Source organism: Polistes canadensis, unplaced genomic scaffold, assembly GCF_001313835.1.
Source record: "Polistes canadensis isolate GaletaPanama2010 unplaced genomic scaffold, ASM131383v1 scaffold_4, whole genome shotgun sequence".
Classification (NCBI taxonomy): Eukaryota; Metazoa; Arthropoda; class Insecta; order Hymenoptera; family Vespidae; genus Polistes; species Polistes canadensis.
The window spans coordinates 1,987,098-2,007,811 of record NW_014569551.1 but is presented as its reverse complement, the minus strand read 5'-3'; the positions used below and the strand labels follow the sequence as shown (position 1 = coordinate 2,007,811).

The window sequence follows — 20,714 nt, the reverse complement described above, 5'->3', positions numbered from 1 at the left end:
AATATAATAATAGTTTGGCTCGCGTCTTATTCTTGGTGGTTAGAAAACTTGGGGGTAGGTTACGAGCACTCGAGCCATTTCGACCTTCTTTCGTAGCTCGGTGCAATGGCCAGGCTACGTATGTTGGAAATATACGTAGATGGCGCTGACGTTATAATCACCCCGTGCAACCTGAAAAACCACCCACCCCTTTACAAAGAAAAGAAACAATCAAAAGCAAATAAGCAAGTAAGAAAATACAGAAATCATGAAAAATAAAAACAATCAAACGAATAAAAAAATATTCACGAATAGAAAGAAAAAAAAGAAACAAAAAATTAGTTGGGGGAGAATAAAAAAAAAGAGGAAAGGGTGGGATTAAAAATGCTACGAAAAGATGAGAGTGTTAAGGGAAAATACAAAAACAAAAAAAACAAAAGGGAAAGGGACGAAAGAAAAAAAAGTTTGGTCCAGGACAAAACTCAACGAGAAAATAGGAGCAGAGGGGTGGTGGTGGTGGGATTGTGGATGGTCAAAGAGGGGTTGGAAAAAGGGTCGAGGGGAGAAGTGGTGAATCAAGGGTGGGGATGGGGTTGTATCGACCGCGCCGCACTGCGGGGCTTTATCCCCTCCCGCACACCCGTTCACCACCTTCCCAACCACCCACTAACCCACCCCCTTCATTCTCTCTTTCTCTCTCTCTTTCTTTATTTCTTTCTTTTTTTTTCTCTCTCTCTTGAGAGAAAGAGAGATTATCATCATGACGAACCCAGAGGCCTGGACGTGTCCACGAAAACAGAATCCCTTTTCTATTCTCCCCCTACCCCACCCTTTTTCTTACTTACGGTCACTAACACTCACTCTTTTGTCTGTTTATTTGTTTGTTCGTTCGTTACTTTTTTTTTCCTTTTTTCTTGGGGTTCTTTTTTTCAGGGGATTTTTGGATTCGACTACGAAAAGTCGGAGACTGGAATTTACCGATAATACTTTTTATCTTTTTTTTTTGTTTTATTTCGATTCTATTCGTTAATAAGGGAGATGAAATTGTTTTTACGATTTTGGATATCGAAAAGACATACGATACATCAAAATATAATAAATATATGTAATAGGATTGTGTGTGTGTTTGTGTATATTAGGGTGAACTAAAAGTTCTTACGTTTCAGATTAGTGCATGTTTTTGTTTAAGTCAATAAAATGATTTTATATGCAAGTGAAATATTAATTTAACAAATGCACGAACTGTTTATTTAGCTTAATAAAATAAAATTAATTTATTGAATCATTTGAATTATTGATATCATAATATATTCTTACGTACAAGGGTGTATGATTAAATTTAGAGATAAAGTAAAATGAAATCTTGATTATTTGATTATGTTAATAAAGATCTCGTAAATAAATTCAACAAATTTGTTCTGTTAAAAGAAAAAACGAAAGGGAGAAGTTGATTAATATTTTTTATGATCTTAATAGTTTTTTTTTTTAAGAATCACAAATAATATAAATAAACAAGTATAAAAAAATGTTATAAAATTATTTTATGATCTCAAAATCATCGGATCAATTCTCGCATCTTCCGTAATAAAATTTAAAAAAAAATTATACATCCCTTAAATCTCAAGATGAAGTAAAACTCAAATCTGGATTATCCGAATAAGTAAACAGAAACCACATTAAATAACTCAAACAAATTCAAATAAATATCAAATGGTACGGACTCGAGAGGAGTACACAAATTATACTAATCAAACTTACGCAAAATATATTTACATAAATATATATATATATTTATATATATATACGTGCCAGAAAAATTATAACAGTAAAAGAACCGAGTATAAAAATAAAATCAAAACGAAGCAAATATATTTTATAAAATTAAAAATTCGTTGAGAACAAAATAAATATATATATAAATTCTATTTATTATAATAAACATTATAATAATCATAAAATAATGGCCTAACATTAGTTCGAAGCTACGTTTAGCAAAGAAAATGTAATCAAACTAAACGAACTAAAAAATATATATATATATATTCTGTATAAATCATATTCGATTTAACAGAATGAGAAAATAAGGGTAGGGCAAGTCTCGTGGTTGGTATGACGGAAATTGCGGAAAGGACGACTCGTTTTATAGGTTCCACTTCGATTGGAAAGATGTGGAAGTGGTGAAGTAGGGAAGAGGGTGGAGGAGGGTTGAGCAACGGGGGAGGACAACCGGAGGGAATAGAAGAAGAGAAAAGGGAGTAAGTAAGGGTTGCGTCTGGGTTTGAGATGGTGGGAGTTAAGGGGTTGCTTGATCTGTCTGGTCAGAAACGACCAATGAAGATTCACCTTAAGGCTAGGGGTGGACACTACAAGCGAATTTAATTACGTTTCACCACCTCTTCCTCTTATTTGTCTTTTTCTTTTTTTTTTTTTTTCTTTTTCTTATCTTTGATATACACCTACGGGTGGTAAGAGAAAGTTAGAAACGTAGGAATGTACTCGTACCGAGTACCTGTATGAATTATGCATCTTTTTTTTCTTTTGTTTATTCACTTTTCAACTCCTACTTTTTTTTTGCCCTTCGTATACGCGTGCATCTGACTTAACGTGTTCATGAAATTAATTAATTTATTTAATATATATCATAATATTATATTTTATATTTGATTATTATTTATACGTTATAATATAAATTAAGTTAATATAATAATAGTTATATTATTATATATGCAATTATATTGTGTTAAGAAAAAAATATTTAAATCAAGTGTAATTGTACAATAGAAAATTTCAGCAACTGTTGATAATAATATATAAGATATTCGATAAATAAAATCGACGCGATATCTATACGACAAATAATAATTATTATTGATACATTTTTCGATATTTTAATAGATTCTTTTTCTTTTTATTTTATTTTTTTTGTCTTTTCAACATATCGTTTAATACGATTTATAGAAAAATTTAAAAGAACGTTCTAGTATAAAGCGTGAGTTCATTTGTAAAAATCGACCGAGTTGTTAAACTGAAAGAACGGAAATTAATCGATCATGTCTGAATGCTATTGGATTTTTCAGAAACACGTATTTTGTATCTACATCCCAACCATGTTTCTTTTTTGGGTTAGTTCGAAACAAAAAAGAAAAATAGGATCCGTTAGGTAATACGAAATCGTTGGCATATCTTTTTTTTCCAGTGGAATAACATTAATTTGATAACAAAATTATTTATAAAATGTTGCAATAAATGAATAAAAGAAAAAAGAACAAAACCAAAAAAAAGTAATCTTTCGAAGTAAGCCAAGTGTAATATGTTTTCAACAATTTTCTACTAGAGGATTGAAACGATGTTACCAACGAATAAGACGATTTCGAATAACGTTATGTAAAAGTACTGTAAACTTTTCGTGATCGGAAATATCGAATATATAGATATATATGTGATACATTTATGGTTAGTGTGTGTGTGTGTGTGTCTGTGTGTTTGGAATGCGCATAGAAACTTGGCTCGATTCTGTCGCTGACACTCGGTTTTAAATTTTGTTCGATTCCTTTTTCCATTTTTTTCTTCCTACCTTTCTTTCTTTCTTCTCAAATCCTACCACGAATTGAAATTAAAAAAAAGAAAAAAGAATAGAAAGAAATTCGATGAAGCATGAGAATATTATTGGACAAAATATTATAGAAATGTAAATGATTTATATTTGCCTTATTATTATGATAGACAAACGTTTTGATTGTACCAAATTTGTTAGTTCATTAAATTTCATAATTGTTAAATTGTATTGTTCGATTAATAAAAATATCGATCACTTCAAAATTATATTTATTTCATATTGTCTTATCAATATTCTCTTTTTTCTAAATTTACGTAACTATTCCAATACTTTTGCCCGATACTGTATATAATAGTATCCCCGTGTGTATGTATATGTTACAGGTATTATAATTCCAATGAAAAGGGTGGAAAATAATTAACCGTTTGCATCTGTACGCCATCGGTTACGGTAATATTATGATTTCCTCCTTTTAACTACTATGGGGAGGGAATATTGTTTGATCTATCGATTGTCGATAATTATAAACGCATAATAATGTTTATTTTGAATTACAAATATGCATGTATTCCCCTACGTTTGTATAAACAATGCGTGTGCGTGTGTGTATATTTTCTTCAACGAAATGAATAAACCTGTATAAATAATTACGTTCAGTATTACGATTTATGAGATAGGAAGAATTAAATTAAAAATTCATTATTTTCAATAAATACGTTATAACATTACAGAAATATGTGAAAAATATGGAGGGAAAAGAAATTATGATTAAAAAACAAAAAATGTAAACGTTACTTTTAAATAACAAGATCATCCTTTCAAATTGGGTAATACGAACGCTTCAAAAATCTTAATCTAATAACACGTACTCCAATTTGGTTTGTTCGTTCGTTCGTTTTTTTTTCTTTTTTTTTTTAAATTCTTTATCGAACGATCTAATTAAAAATCGATAAGACAATTTATCTCATTAATTTTTCATTCGAGTCAAAATGAATTTTCTTCCATCGTGCCTCCTCCACACGTTGTTGTTTTTCATTTCTAATTATGATAACAATAATAATGATTAATAATGAGACGACGACGTCGACGACGACGATGACGATGATAATGGACACATTAAAATGATGTTGATGATAAATGATCGAAAAAAAGAAAAATTAATCAAAAGACATAAACAAAATATCCGAAATTCAGATCCAACGTCGTTTATAATTACCTTCGAACGTTCATTTCGTTCGTTCATTCTGTGGTATAAGAGGGAATTAGGGGAAGGGTGGGGTAGGGGTAAGGGATTGGATGGGAATGAAATAAAGTCGGCTGAGAAATTTAATTAAAATACTCGGAACGTTTTGCCGTAGAGAAAATTTGATTGTCGAGAAATGGCAATTTCCTTACGAACAACAACAAAAAAATTTTCCCGAGAGAAACAACGCCCCGCATCTCGTAGTCATCGTCATCGTTCCTTTTTTTTTTCTACGTTTAAAAATCCTCCTCTTTTTTTTTTTCAATATTCTACAAAAAAAAAAAAAAAAAAAAAAAAAAAATGCAATAATGAAAAAAGAAAAAAAAAAAAAAAAAAAAAAAAGAACACACACGACCGACAATAATACGATTGCTGCCTAACGTTATTGTGAAAGAAAATCGAAAAAATAAAAAAAACACGAACAAAAAATAGAACGGGAGATGAAAAATATAGGAATGATGGAAAAAGGGATGCGTCAGCGAGAGATAGAAGGGTTGTGTGGTTTTAAAAGAAAGAGAAAGAGAGAAAAAAAATTGTTAACGAAAAGAAAAAAAAAACGGTTCCTATCCATTAAAATCATTGGCCCCGATCGTTCAATATTGCAAACCGAGCAAAACTTGTCGCTGTTTAAATCTTCGTACGAAATGCAGACGAGAACACGCATAACACGCATTTACGACGGGGCTGGGGGTGGGGGTGGGGGAGAGGTGAGAGAGTAGAGCTCTCGGGTTAATCGATTTATTAATTCCACAGCTGTGTTCGGTCAATTATTGCATTCCGTCATCTAAAATCGCGTATGAAATTAATGGGCTTGTTTGATACATTGCTACTAACGTTGTTTTTATCACCAATATTTTATCTACTATAATACAATTCGGTGGTTCCTAAAAATCATTTAAATTATAACTCATTTAAAAAAGTAATCTATAAAATCCTTGATTTTTTCTGTATGCCCCCTTTACTTCTCCTACTGTGACATAATATAATTAATTCTGATTATTTATATCAACCGTGGGCCAATAATATATAGTTTTCTTTTTTTTTTTCTTTTTAGTGTAATTTTTAAAATAAAAGAGGAGCAACGCGATGTCAATATTTTTGTGTGTAATACGTTTTAAAGTGTTTAAAAATTAAAGTTTAATGAAAATACAGAAGAGAAGTATACACTAATTGTATGATCGTGATGTCCTCCTTTTTTCTGTTTCTTTTTTTGTTTTAATTGCAAATAGTAGTACACGCCCCTGAGATGCACTTCGACAATCGAAACTCGGACAATTTTCGAGTGGCTCTTAATTAAATTTAAATCCATTAACATGCGCGTATGTGCACGCGTAACCTTCTTCTTCTTCTTCTTCGTACCTTTGAAATTATATAAAAGCTTATCGGGGTATTAAAGTTCTAATCGGAAATTGATTTATATCAACCCTTTTTTTACCTATTGATTCAATTCAAATAATTAATTAGGGTATAATACAGGTATTGTATGTGCGTGTGTGTAATTTTGAAAATAAAATTAAGAAATAAGTTAGTTATTTAATTCTTGCAAATATTGTAATAAAAAATCACGAATAAAATTTCTCAACCTATTTTTTATAAATATACTTTAACATACTACTCGATCAATTTTTAAATATGCACGAATAAACTCTATTATATATATATTGGATAGGAGAATTGATTTCTGGAACACTATTACCAACCTTTACATTAATTTAATTTCCTTGATATATCTTTTGAATTATTTTCAAACGTTGTTTATAATATTTCGATAAGAAAATGTAATAAAATTTTGATTGAATATAATCTCTCGAGGTATTATATATATATATAAAAAGTTGATTTAATATAAAATCATACATTTTTGTATAATATTATTACGATATAATTTTTACAATAAATCATATCGATCAGGTTTGAAAAAGAATATTAATTATTTATAATTATATAGTGTCAAAAATTAAAAAGATTATAAATTTCTCTTTCTATTTGTGTCATCTTATTAAAATAAAAAAAATAAAAAAACTAAGAAAAAGTATAGTATTCGCGGAAATAGTTTGAAAAGGATGGACTAGTCAGGATGAATTAGACATTAGAACATTTGAAGGGCCAGCCAGTGTGCAGGGCGTACTTGTGGTTTCTTACCAAGGAATTATAATTCGTGGTATAGCGTGGGTCGACCCTCTGTCGTTCTGAACCAAACGTCTCGAGGAAGTTCGCCATTAAAATGGCCCAATCAAAGAGAGAAAGAAAGAGAAAGAAATAGAAAGAGATGAGAAGATACACGAGACGTATCGTTTTCGTCGTCTACGAACTGAAATCGTAAATAATGGACACACTAATGAATACATTGTTACCTTTTTTTTTTTCCTTCCACCGTCTAACATAATTTAACAACAAGCAAAATGAAATCAACCAAAAAAAAAAATAAAATCCAAGCGTACAAAATTTACACGAATGGAAACAAACAAAAAAATGTAATACAACAGCGACTCCTAAACCTTTGAAAATTTCGTTTTCATTCGTTTGTTATTTTTTAACACAAAACTTACCCCACGCGGCGAACATTCACAAATGATCGCGTTTTGTAATTAGTAAAATAATGCATAAAATGTATCATATACTGTAATATATTTGTTTTCTAAATAAAAGAAAATATTTCATTCACTATTCTCTCTACAATATAATAAAATCACATTCTGTATTACAATAAATAGTGACTTTTTTTTTTGTTTTTTTTTTTTTTTTTTTTTTTTTTTTCATCCCATGCACGATTTTTTTTTGTTTTTTTTTTCTTAAACCCATCATTTGACCACTCACGATACGGAATAAGTATACGTGAAGTGTCGGTTGTTAGGTGTTTGAAATTAATATTAGCAAAATCAACATAATTAAAAAATAAATACAGATAGATATACTTAAATAAACAATTTCAAGATGCTTTTTTTTACACTTCAGGTATGCACCGTGTGTGAAACACAGTCTCAGGTGTATATGCGCATATATATTAATAATATATATATATATAAGTATATGTGTGTATCGTATATGAACATATATTACGTGAAAATGTATATGTGTGCGTGGACGGCCCCCTGACACACATAGACTCGTTAAAATAACGACATAATGGCTAATTTAACGATAATAAGCGCAAACCGTATCGCTCGAATTAACGTCGAAGGTGAGACGAGAGTACTCGAGATAAGGTTGAAAGAGAGAGAGAGAGAGAGAGAGAGAGAGAGAGAGAGAGAGAGAGAGAGAGGAGAAAGAGGTGAGGGGTTAGAAGAGAAGACCGAAAGATAAAAAAGGAGATAAAAAGATCACCGGACACAGTGGAACGGTAGAGGAACGGGGGGGTAGGGGGATAACATACTCAGGATTCCAAAGCTCTAACACACTTCTAACCCTTTTTGTTGTACACTTCCTGCCATCTTACGGTTTATACGAGAAGTACCTTTCACAACGAAAGAAAGAGACAAAACGAGAAAACGAGTGGGTGAGTGAATGAGAGAGAGAGAGAGGGGGGGGGGAGAGTAATGGGAAAAACCATCTATCTCTCGCATTTTCATATATATATATAACATTTAAATAAAATATAATAGAAAAAAATAATTTAAATTATTGTTATAATTTGTACGAATAAACATTCGCGTGTACACGTTTTAATTAAATTAATTAATGAAATTTCGGTCATAATTTTATTTCCCTTTTTTTTTTTTTTTTTCTTTGATTGAAACATTTTTTTATTTTTATTACGATTATTATTATTTGTTTTTTTTTCTGGTCCTTTCTTTTCTCGTTTACTTTCTTAAGAGAGGATAAAATTCATGAATAAAGAATGAATATCGCTTGGAAATAAAGTGCCATACTTTTTATCTCTCTCTCTCTCTCTCTCTCTCTCTCTCTCTCTCTCACTTTCTCTTTGGTGCGATCGTTACGAATGGAAAAAGAAACGTTTAAAAGTTATATAATATATACAATAAATTTAAAATGCCGTGCTTAAAACAGATCCTAGAGATTTCTGAAAGTATCAAATTTACACGTTAAACCTCTCTCGAGCTGTTTTTTTCTTTCAAAGCACAGTTTCATTACACCATGCCACGTGTACCGATTACGGGGACGACACTCTACTGAATTTGATGAATATGCAAATACAAGTCTATATTTTTTTTTCTACCTTTTTTTCGGGAGAAAACTTTGAAATTTATATTAAATTTATTTATTCGTATAGTCAATGTTGTGAAACTATAAAATGAACTTTGTGCAATCTCAAACGAACAAAACAATATCCTATAATTTTGTATTACAAAAAATATATAAAACACAAGAGAACAATAAAAAAAAGAAATATTTAAAAATTGCTCAATATATTATACAACAATAGTATAATCATTTAAAATACACGATAATTTAAAACAGTGACGTTCAAACAATTGTTTTTTCAATATATACTTTATCTTCTCTATTAACCGACAAAAATATCTACACTTGACCGTAGAAAACGAGGTTCAAGTAAGTATTTATGTACAATATATGAAATGTTACACGTGGCAGAAAACGTGTTAAGAAAGCTAAAGTAATATTTCGAAAAGAAACCATGAGAAGGAAAAAAAAAACCCGAAAGAAGAAGTAATAGAAAATAATATGGTGGTATGAGTTTATGGTAGTTACGGAAAGGTTTTATCGTTTTTCTTTTTCTTTCTAACTCTCTTTCTCTTATATTTTTTTTCTTTCTTTCTTTCTTTCTTTCTATCTATCTTTCTCTCTCTTACACACGCACACAATTTCTTTCTAACACCTACACAAACAAGCATAGCAAGTATATTCCCAAGGGAGTCAACCATCACTATGACCAATGCTAAGGACGGCCTTGACACAAATTCGCTTCCTTTCTTTTTATTTTATTTTTTTTTTCTTACTCTTTCTCCCTGTCTCTTTCTCATTCAAACAATCTTTTGATATTAACAGGTTACTTAATCTTTCTACTCTCTTCTATCGTATTTATTAATAGACCGGATAAACGTGCCCGTTTGCGATAATGTTAAACCGAGCAACCAGCAACATTGATAAGAGAATGAAAAAGTTGTTTGATTAAAATTACAAGAAGTATTTATCGATTTTAGATCTTAACAATCGAATTAAACTAACATTCTAATGCTAACTTAATACAATAGAAAAAAAAAAAATCAATTATTCTCGTTAAATAATATTATATGATTTTTTTTCTACGTGAATTGTTTCAAAACAAAATTCACGACTTACGTGTGTGTACGTGTATTGTATTCTAAATAAAATTAATACATTATCGTAATAAATATACTAAATCAATTAATTATATTATTTTCTCGCGTTTAACTATGATTAAATCATAATGCAAAAATAACACGATCCTGCTATATGCACACATAAACGATAAATTATAATATTTAAAAATTAATCTACCCCAAAATAATATATATATANTTATTTATATAATTTTATATATATATATAAAAACATGTACACATATATTTTTACTTGTATCAAAGTTAAAATAGAAATAAACCTCAGAAAATACAAAAATAGGATTCACGTTAGGATGCGTGGGAGAATTTAGATATTCGAGACTAAAGGGGCACATACACAAAGTTAAAAAAAGAAAAACGATACTGCTACCAAATCAATGCGTAAATTTTCCATATATGCCAATATACAAAGTGTTCCATTATATTTCTAACAAATTTTACCAACATATTCTATAAAGTAAAAAAAAATAAGAAAGAAAATGTTTTACAAACGATTCACATTATAAAGTTATCAAAAATAATAAAAAAGACATTCCCGATATTTATTTGACTTTTCATCTAAACGATTAACTGCACAATCTTTTTTGTAGATTTTCTACAAAATGAATTCTAATCAAAATTGATATGAGATATTTTATTGTTATTTCATCAACATTGATAAATCCAATTTAATGGTTATCCAGTAGATAATCAATTCCTCGAACCCCTACCACTAATGGGATTTTGTAATTGTAGAAAAAAAAACGAAAGAAAAGAAATTTATCAAACACAAAATGAATATGCATCGGAAAAGAATGCAAAGAATTCGTGACGTTCTTATATTGCAATTAAAAGGAAAAAACTGAAAAGAAAATAATAAATAATGTAATAAATTTTAATTCTCCTCAGATACCAAGTACTGGATTCACAATAAAAATGTAAAACATTTTTAAACGATATTACAATTTAGAATCCATTTGATCGTATTTGTAGAAGATATTTTTTCTTAATTTTACTTATAAAATATGTTGATATAATTTTATGCGAAAATAAATGGGACACGCTGTATACATACGAGTGAGTTAATGTATGTGTATATGTGTGTTATGTGCGATATCAAATACCTTCAAAAAATTCTTTAAGTGTAAATGGGTGTGTGTACATTACGCGTGTATTTCAAGTAACTATCAAAGGAAAGAGATAAAACGGCAGCAAGGAATGAAACAGGAGCACTGACATTCCAATAGCATGTTCGCACTTTATATAGAAAGAGAAAGAAAATAGAGAGAGAGAGAGAGAGTAGAAATGTGAGGAAGTGTTGAAAGTGAGAGAGAGATAGAGAGAAAGTGAAAACCTTGACGTTTTATTTCATTTCTTGTATAAATAACTTTTCTTTCCAAATCGAACCTTCGAAATAATCCAAAGAATTTTAAAATAATAACTAAACGACGAATAGGTTATTAACAATTGTTTAAATATATTAATCAAATTATTGATAATTAATCAATCATTAATCAAATCTATAATTATCACAAATGTCAACAGATATCTCGAAGAAAAAAAGTAAACGTTATGTTATGCTAATTTATATTATTATAAATGAATATTATTTAAATCTATACGATAATTTTTATTCGAAAAATATGTCATGATATCTCTATAATACGATAAGATATAAATTTATAATAATATTTTACATTAATAATTGTATTTTAAATAAAACAATTAAAAGACAATCATTTGATTAATTTATTTAAACTTAATTATTCGTTGCTCTAATATTATACTTAGTTTTATTTATATAATATAAAAATAGAACACACCATTTTAATTTAAATTTCATTGTAATTACACAGAAAACTAAATATTTGGAAATAATTGAGAAACATTGTTATTTAAATTATTACTTATACGACGCCTATTCGCGGATTTGAATTTCGCGGTAATCGTTAGAATCTCCCGCCCCATTTTATTCTACATTACACCACACAACAAAAATTAAATATAACAATAATTTTTCTTTAACGATACCACATAAAAAGAAAAATAATATTAACAAATTGTAAGAAATTGAAATTTTTGTCAATTGAAATAATATTCATATATTTCATTTAGTATGCTAAAAGATTAGAAACCATTTTCGTAACTCGTAAAATCTCTCTATTATGTGCCTTATTTATCCAACTAATAACAAGGAATGAACAAAGAATTATGGTTACAAAGGCCACGTCGTAACGATGCATATTAGAGAATGACATACTAGTCTCATTAAGATTATCCTTATCATTGACATTACATACGTAGCTAGAAGATAATAGAAGTAAAAAAGCAATGATGAATGGGTCAATGCACTACTCGACACTTCTAACTGTTTTATCCTTAGATCTCATTGTCAAGGATCCAACGATAATCTTAATTATACCTTACAAACTTACTATACAAAATTATAAATAAAAATAATTAAAAATAATCTAAAAATCGATTAAATCAATCGAATTATATGAAACGATGACTATATTTATAACAGACAGTTATTTGGATTTTTTATTTAATTAATTAAAATAGCAAAAGTGTAAGATAATATATTTTTTTAAATTATATATAAATTGCTGATTATTGAAAATATTTTATCCAATATACATATTTGTGTTTATATTTTATATAATAAATATTATAAAAGTAAAATCAAATATAAATATAACCTATATTTTTATATTTTTTTATTATAGAAAGAAAAACAATATGGTCACCGCTTAAATAATTGAAAATTTTACACGATTATGAGTGAAAATAGAAAAAAAAAAAAAAAAAAACCGCAAAAGCAAATTAGAAATAAAATTGTTCTAGAACCGAAGAAGGATGGGCGTGGTTTACTCAACGAACGTTGTTTCCTGCATGACAACGCATGGACTAATAAAAATTACAAAAGTGAATACGATTAGATCGATATTGAAATCTATGGAACGTGATCGTATTTTGTTTTTCTCATTAAATACAAATAAATGAATTATAAGTAACAAGTAATACGAAACTCAAAAATCATCCTCTCGTATAATTGTAATACAAAATTTAAGATAATCGTTGGATTATGATATTAATTAAATGAGGAAAAAAGAAAAAAAGAAAGAAAAAAGAAAAAAAAGGATGGACATAAATAACTTACTTCGGTGGCTAGCTTCCCTATCGACGCCATCTTGACAACAACAACGATGGTCGTCGAACGAAGATTTTTCAACTACCTGCTCTCCACACGATGAATACACTCCCCTTCTCCCTCTATTCTTCTCTTAATACCTTTCAATAATCCTTTCTAACCTCACTATTGTTAATTTTTTTATTTATGTTGCCGAGTTTATAACCTTTCAATCGCACCACAGGACACCTGTTGAAAGACTGAAGTATATAATAATAAAAGGAGAGAAAAAGAATATTAGACTCTTTTTATTTTTCTATCTTCTTCTATTTCACTCTATAGCCATTGTTAAAACACTGACACGTAGTAAACACACGCGATTAACTGATATTACTATGAATATATGTTATTATTAATTGATTAAATCAACGGAATTACGATAGATAAAAGAAAATAAAAATCTCTCTTTTGATTTAAAATAAAAAAAAAAATACCAGTTACACCACAGAGAGAACAAACACGTGCTGACGTCACACCAGAGACCTTTTATACACGATACTACGAAGAGGACGAAGATATCTCGAGGTACTGAGCACTATCGTACCCCCACTATTTACTACCTTACTAGACCGGACCGGCACACACAAGTCCCTCTCTTTTCGTAATCACTCGGCTATCTTCGGCTCAATTCGGAACGATCGCCGATTTCTATAGGCCGACGAACTCTACTCCCCCACTATTCCTAGTTTCTCTCTCCCCCGCGCATTATTCATTGGACACTAGCGGCCGCGCAAGCGCACTTGTGCCATCTCGCGCGAAAATGCTTTTCTTTTGATTTTGAAATGTTTCTTAAATTTATTTCAATTTAATTAAATTCCTCTATTAATTCATTAAATAGGAGAATTATTTAACAATAAATTATTTATATTTATATAATTTATTAATAGGTTGTTTATATATATATATATATATATATGTAATTAGAAAATGAATATAAAGTTAATTATAATGATTTTATTTTTTGAAATTTGATAGGTAAGAATATTTATTTCTGATTAATAATAAATATTGTATTAAATAAATAATCGGTATATATATGAATATTTTGTTCAGTATTAATAATTAATTATATTAGTAATAGAATATTGTTTATTAGATTAGAATCCAATAAATAATTTTTTAATGAAACATGAAATTTGATGTATTAATTGGTATAATATTAGCTACTTTTATTAAATATATGAATACTTATTATTTATTTAAAATATTAATGAAAAATGTTGAAAAATACTGACCTAATGGGAATAAAATTTTAGAATTCGCATGAATAACGATGAATTATTAGATCTGAAGTAATCCAGGCAAATGACGTACCCTATGCACTCTGGTTACTTGACGAGAAGAGTTTGTTCATCCTTTTCGCGCTCTCTCCAGCTCGTTAGAAGAATCCACTTTAATTTAGGACAAATTAACCTCCTCGAAGACATATGCCCTCGTTGATCCCTACCACTTGATCCTACCAAAGAAATATATAGATCTTTACACGAAATTTTCTAAGCCAAACCAAAAAAAAATCCCAATAAAATATTAATTTGAATTACTATTGATATTCATATATTCATACTAATTATTAATTATTTATTTGAATTCGTATCTTCATCTAATTACAATTCGGTAACTGACAATTATCCTCGTACAAATTCGGCTACATGTATTATTACGCACACACATACCAAGTTCAAAATTAATATAAATAATTTATATACATACATTATTTTTTAATCGTAAATTTAAGTAATGTTTTATAAAAAAAAAAACAATGCAACAAATTAGGCTACGTTATATAGTCAAGTTCAAAACTTAATTTAAATATTTTCCACACATATATTATTTAATTACTTTTTTAGTCAAAAAATTCGAACAAATTGGATTACTTACATCTACCACGTAAATCAAAATCAAAATAAATTGAAATACGTGCACATATTGTTTCGTTATATTTAATCGTAAATAAAAGTAATTTTTTTCGTCACGTCAGTACATAAATTAATTACCTGTTACACTAAGGAAGAAAGCTAACAATTTTTTCATGCGGAAAAAAAGAAGATGAGAGAAGAAGGGTCATCAATCATTGTCATCACACTTGCTTTTTTCTCGCGCCATTAAGCATGTACCTCTAACTTGAACATTTTCAACAGTTTTTTTCTCCCACAATTCAGTTGTACATTTATTTTTCGTTTCGTTCAGTTTAACCAGCACATTAATCTTTATTGATGCGTAAATGTCAGTGCAATGTTTATTACGAAGTACGTACAATCTAAAACAAACAAAAAGTATAGACTCTAGGGAGGAAGAAAAATAACACTAAATGAAAAATAAAAAAAGAAAGAAAGAAAATAGAAAAAACAAAATAACGATGAATTTCATTTACACATATTTGTAGTAACAACAATATTATATTATCTATTTTCATAAGTAAAAAGTTCTCCCCCTAAAAATGATATAAAACAAAGTTACTTTGCTCGTTCTGCGCAAGGTGTTCTACGCAAGCGGTTAAATTTAAAACAAAATTTATAAATAATACCAATTCTATGTTTAATTATTCAAAGAACAATTGCGTATTTTTGCGTAAGGAACAAAGTCCTTAGAACAATACTAGCTTTACCATGATATTTTCAATCTTTTTCATGAACCCAACTGTTAATACAGCACTACCACATGCATATGAACATCAATGGAGGATTGTATTAGTCGGTAAATCCATTTCGCAAGTTCGTGTTCAAGCTGACAAGAACGGAAAGGGATAGAATAGATAGGTGTACGGTAGACCTATCGTTCTAGTTCGAACGTTCAAAACTTCCCTCGTTATCCTCGATGTATGACGCTTACAATGTGAACGATAACTATGTGCATAAATGTTTATACATGTATTTGTATATATATATTTCTCCATGTGTTTATATACAACAGTATGCATGCAGGTTAATGCACACACCTATGCATAAATGGACGAGGACGAATGCAGTTGCATCGTGCATCGTCGATGTTCTCCCCTGTAAACAGGAGTTTGTTCTCGCGAACGTCATCGAATTGAAATAATGTCAAGGACGGAAGCACGGTAACCAATCGTTATCATCGAACAAATTTGTAAACCGTTCATGCAGAAAATGTGCATCCACGTTTGGATAATAGTCGAAATATCTGGAACATAAAAAGGGGGAAAGAGAGTTGTCATATCTTTTTGTATTAAATCGATTAACCGAGTGTCAATAATTTTTGTTTTCTTTATACAATTATATTTCTATTTGTTTTTTTTTCGTTTATACCGTAATTCTGTATAAAATAATTATTAGTTATTGATATTATATATATTGGTATCATAAAAACCATCTTGCTTTAATAGAATGCATCGAGATTAATGAAAATATGCATGCAGTACGTAAATATTTATATATATAACTATTATAATAAATTATTTATATTTTTTTGGGGGGTATTTTTCGTTGGATTTATATTAATCGTATTTATATCCGTAAGATAATTATTATTAATTATTTCTATATTTGTGATGTTAAAACACCATCTTGTTTCTTATAATGTATTGAAATAAATGAAAATATGTATGTGCAACACGTATAGACGAACTATAATATATATTTGGAAAACGATATCGATCTGATGTCAAAATAGATTAGATTGATCTAAAACGAAATGTATGAAAATTCGATAAGGTTAGTCACAGGATTTCCTGACTTAGACGCCGAATAAATCAAAATCTGTCTGATTTAACGATTGGTATTTGTAAGTAGATATCTGATTTGAAATAATATAAGGATATTCTCGTGATTGATTTTTATCGTTATAAGTTTCTAAAGAATAGAAAATAATAGATGGAGGAATATCTTTGCGGATTTTTTTTTTTCTTTTTTTAATCTATACAGTGTCGAAAAAGAAATTATCAACGCAAACCATATTTTATCTTAAAACGTTATCTGTAAATTTGTATAGCGTAAAGATTTCTTATTTAATTGTATTATTAAGTGGACACGCGTAATTCACGCTTATTAATTATTTAACAATTATTTAATATCATATATTTTTTATAATAAAAATTAAATAGTAATTTTTTATTTTAATAATTTCAATATTAAATAAATTCTAGACTACACTAACAACGAGCACTTTTGTGCGTTTTCCCATTGTTTCTTTTTTATCGTATACCAATTTAATATTTAACTTAACGAAAAAAAAAGAAAAAAGAAAATAAAATAATGTAAATATTTTTGTGACAACATTTTTATGAAGAATAAGAAAAGGATATTATATAAGCTTTCTTGAAAATACTCGAAGTTGAACCGAATGAAAAGAAAGTAAGGAATTAAAGGTGACGTCAATTTTGCTATGAGACCGCTCGTAAATCTACAGATAACAGTAGCTACGTTGTAAAATGTCGAGAAACAATAGCACCTTCGTGGCGGCTGACGTTCAATAAAGCCATACGATCCTAGCCAATCATGGTCATACGATTTGATTGAAAATTTATTAGTCGATATATAATCCTTTAACTGCAATCTCATCCCCTTTAAAACGTGACCATATGAATCTCCATTATTAAATCATTTTCTTTTTAAATAAGGTGAGTATCTCAATAACAATTTTCAATTCGAAATTTTCTATTCGACATTAATAAACAATCACACATTTCTAATCCTATTATCTAATAATACTAATTACATACAATTAAACTTAATTAAAATATAAATGCCTATAATGTGTTGCATTATCGAACTCTATAATAATTAAAAATGCAACAATTATTAATAATTAACTAATATAATAGAGAGATAAACAATTTAAATAACAAATACGTATTCCGCATTCATTAGCAATATCGCATTTCAAATCCCATGATTATTTAATAATACAAGTTACATTAGTTCGATCTACCCTAAATGCAAATGACGAATTAAAATTCCTATTCTAACATTTATTACACTTTCCAAATTATAATAATTAATAGCACAATCTTCCTCTCTCTCCTCCATTCAGACAAAAAACTAAACGAAAATCAATTATAAAATCGTTCGAAGAACAAAAGTACAATAATAATAAATAAACATCACAATGTTAATTAAAAATAAATATTTCTCATCCATTATCAATATTCTCTTTATAATTCTATTATGATCTAATAAGACGAGTTAAACTGATTTTCTTGTATGGCCCAATATACAGAATACGAATTAGAATTCACAGAGACGTACATTAACAATGCAATCGAACTATAATGTGATTAGATTAATGCCATGGCCTTTTGTCAAAGAAATAGAAATAGAAAAAGAGAAAGAGAGTGAGAGAGAGAGAGAGAGAGAGAAACAGGAAGAGATGGAGACAATCGTTACAATAGCAATCTTTGATTTTAACACAATTTGCAGAAGAGTTGGTACGCGACGACGGTTACGGTTTGTTCAATGTCGTTGCTAGTAGATATCCCACTAAAGCTGGGCGACCGGGCCGATCGATGTGCAGGGATGTGGGTCAGGCATACGCCCGAACCCCCAGGATTTTCATCTCGCTCCTTTCCCCAATGGGTACATGTATTACATATACATATAGTTACATATACATATATATATATTTAAGCATAATACATAAACGCGTTCCTTTAAGCTCACTCTTATTTATGTCTCTTTTTTACTTTGTCATAATTCTTATTCATTTCTTTTATGTGTCAACATATCACCATGTGACATAAAATATATTGTTTAATTTAATTATTGGTGGTATTCATTATTGTTTAATATATACCGATGGTATTAGTTTTTTTACAAAAAAGAAAATAATAATAATTATTACCAATAATAGAAAAGTAACATATCAATGAAAAAGATAAAAAGTGATTAAAATAAAATTAGAAATTATTTATTATTGGCGGTATCACATTATCGTTTAGTTTGGATTCTAAAAGGATTAATTGTTGAAAACCAACAATGAGATTATGATACGGATAAGGAATATATAATGATAACATTAAATTCGATTTAAAAAACTGATTTATAGAATATATTATACTTAAATACGTATCAGAATTACAACAGGATTATCTTAGATGGTAAATGACAATCTCATTTAAAATGGAGAAATCAAAAACTTTATCTCCAGTGCTTTTCTCCTAGCTGTCTCTGCTGAATCGATCCGCAACACACACGTATGTATATATATATATATATATGTACACTCTCGCATTCTCTCTAATATCATCGTCCACAGATGCGTCCATCCTTGATGAATTTCGACGATTAAATTGCACAACTATTTCTCATTTCCGAATCGATTAAAATCTAATACGTATATCTATATCAGCTATTTCGATCGTTTTAGCTTACATAATAATAATAATAATAATAATATAATATTAATAATAATAATAATTAATAATATAGTCAATATATGTCTCGATGATCCTTGATATTATTATTTAATTAATAACTTTTCCATCAATTGCGAAGCAAACGTGAGATTTTTTGTTCTCATCAACCAAAGCAAATTCGATAACCAAAGAGAGACGTGGATATGCTTTCAAGATAGGCATTGACAAAGAATACGTGACTTCTTCTCCCTTTTCCAAAGGACATTCGCCGTTGACTAAATCCTTGCATGCATCTTTATGTGGGTAATCGTAATCGGTAGTAACACCAAATACGGTTACTCTAACTCGTGGTGTCAATTTTGCGGCATTAGAAGCTGTAATATTATTGATATATGATAAAAGAATAATATTTCAATGAAATATTTGCACGATTAAACATTGTTTCCATTGTTCAAACATTAAAAAATTAATTGATTATGATTATTATCGATACTTACCGGCTGTAAATTCCCATTGTGCTTTTAAATTAGTACCTCTGACCAATGAGCAAGGTAATTTATCGCACCCTTCAATTCTTAAGGCTAATGGTTCTGGTTCTCCACTTGCACATTTGATATATTCGGTTTGTATAGATGAGGCAATGCAGAATGCAGCCAAAACGTAAACTGTACAATGACGATAAATAATATTGCAATTCATTCAATGTTACAAATACAGATATAAAGTTTAATTTAATCTAACAATTAAAACAAATTAGAAACAAATTAATATGAGATTTACCATAAGCGAGAAGAGCCATTTTGATGAATTCAGTGGAGATTTTTCGTTGACTGATGACAATGCTTACTCCAATGGAGTATTTATTGCAGCCTAATATCTAATCAAACACACCTGTTTACAAAAAAGATAAGCTTTTGTTCGTTTCAAACACTCGAAATGCACACCTGTGCTTGACCAGCTGTGAGCATTTTTATTGACATAAGTAACATTTTATCAAATAGATTCACGAGGATGAATCAATGATCCATATTAGCTAAAGAAATTGTTTACGTAACTCTAAAACGTGTAGTTAATTGTTCTTTCTCGATTATAGTACCAATAATGATATACTTAAAAAGAAAAAAAAAATTAAACGTTGAGCTAAACAATCGCGCTAAAAAAAAAAAAAA

General features: G+C 28.9%; 3 protein-coding genes and 1 long non-coding RNA gene across 7 annotated transcripts in view; all 4 read right to left on the bottom strand.

Moving 5' to 3' along the window:
- LOC106787185 (sodium/potassium-transporting ATPase subunit alpha) overlaps nucleotides 1-13,486 on the bottom strand; it is a 77,570-nt gene extending 64,084 nt beyond the window's left edge. Inside the window, exon 1 of one of the 3 annotated variants that reach the window (XM_014749330.1) lies at nucleotides 13,206-13,486. In XM_014749330.1, the coding sequence (XP_014604816.1) occupies nucleotides 13,206-13,235 (30 nt within the window). In that variant the 5' untranslated portion in view covers nucleotides 13,236-13,486. The remainder of the gene's footprint in view (nucleotides 1-13,205) is intronic. The other 2 variants (XM_014749340.1, XM_014749357.1) reach the window with 2 other exon arrangements.
- Nucleotides 13,487-15,441: 1,955 nt separating this feature from the next.
- Nucleotides 15,442-17,752, bottom strand: LOC106787123. The gene is made up of 3 exons (XR_001381743.1): nucleotides 17,643-17,752; nucleotides 16,171-16,376; nucleotides 15,442-15,492 (listed from the first exon to the last, which is right to left on the bottom strand). It is a non-coding gene; the product is annotated as an uncharacterized LOC106787123 (long non-coding RNA).
- A 1,410-nt stretch (nucleotides 17,753-19,162) lies between these two features.
- LOC106787309 (protein NPC2 homolog) lies at nucleotides 19,163-20,410 on the bottom strand. Its single transcript, XM_014749563.1, has 3 exons — nucleotides 20,326-20,410; nucleotides 20,043-20,210; nucleotides 19,163-19,919 (listed from the first exon to the last, which is right to left on the bottom strand). Exons 1-3 carry the CDS (start codon nucleotides 20,342-20,344, stop codon nucleotides 19,654-19,656), a joined length of 453 nt encoding a protein of 150 aa, XP_014605049.1. The 5' UTR covers nucleotides 20,345-20,410; the 3' UTR covers nucleotides 19,163-19,653.
- LOC106787281 (estradiol 17-beta-dehydrogenase 2) overlaps nucleotides 20,351-20,714 on the bottom strand; it is a 3,858-nt gene continuing 3,494 nt past the window's right edge. The window contains exon 7 of one of the 2 annotated variants that reach the window (XM_014749516.1): nucleotides 20,351-20,436. In XM_014749516.1, the coding sequence (XP_014605002.1) occupies nucleotides 20,423-20,436 (14 nt within the window). In that variant the 3' untranslated portion in view covers nucleotides 20,351-20,422. The remainder of the gene's footprint in view (nucleotides 20,437-20,714) is intronic. The other variant, XM_014749523.1, reaches the window with a different exon arrangement.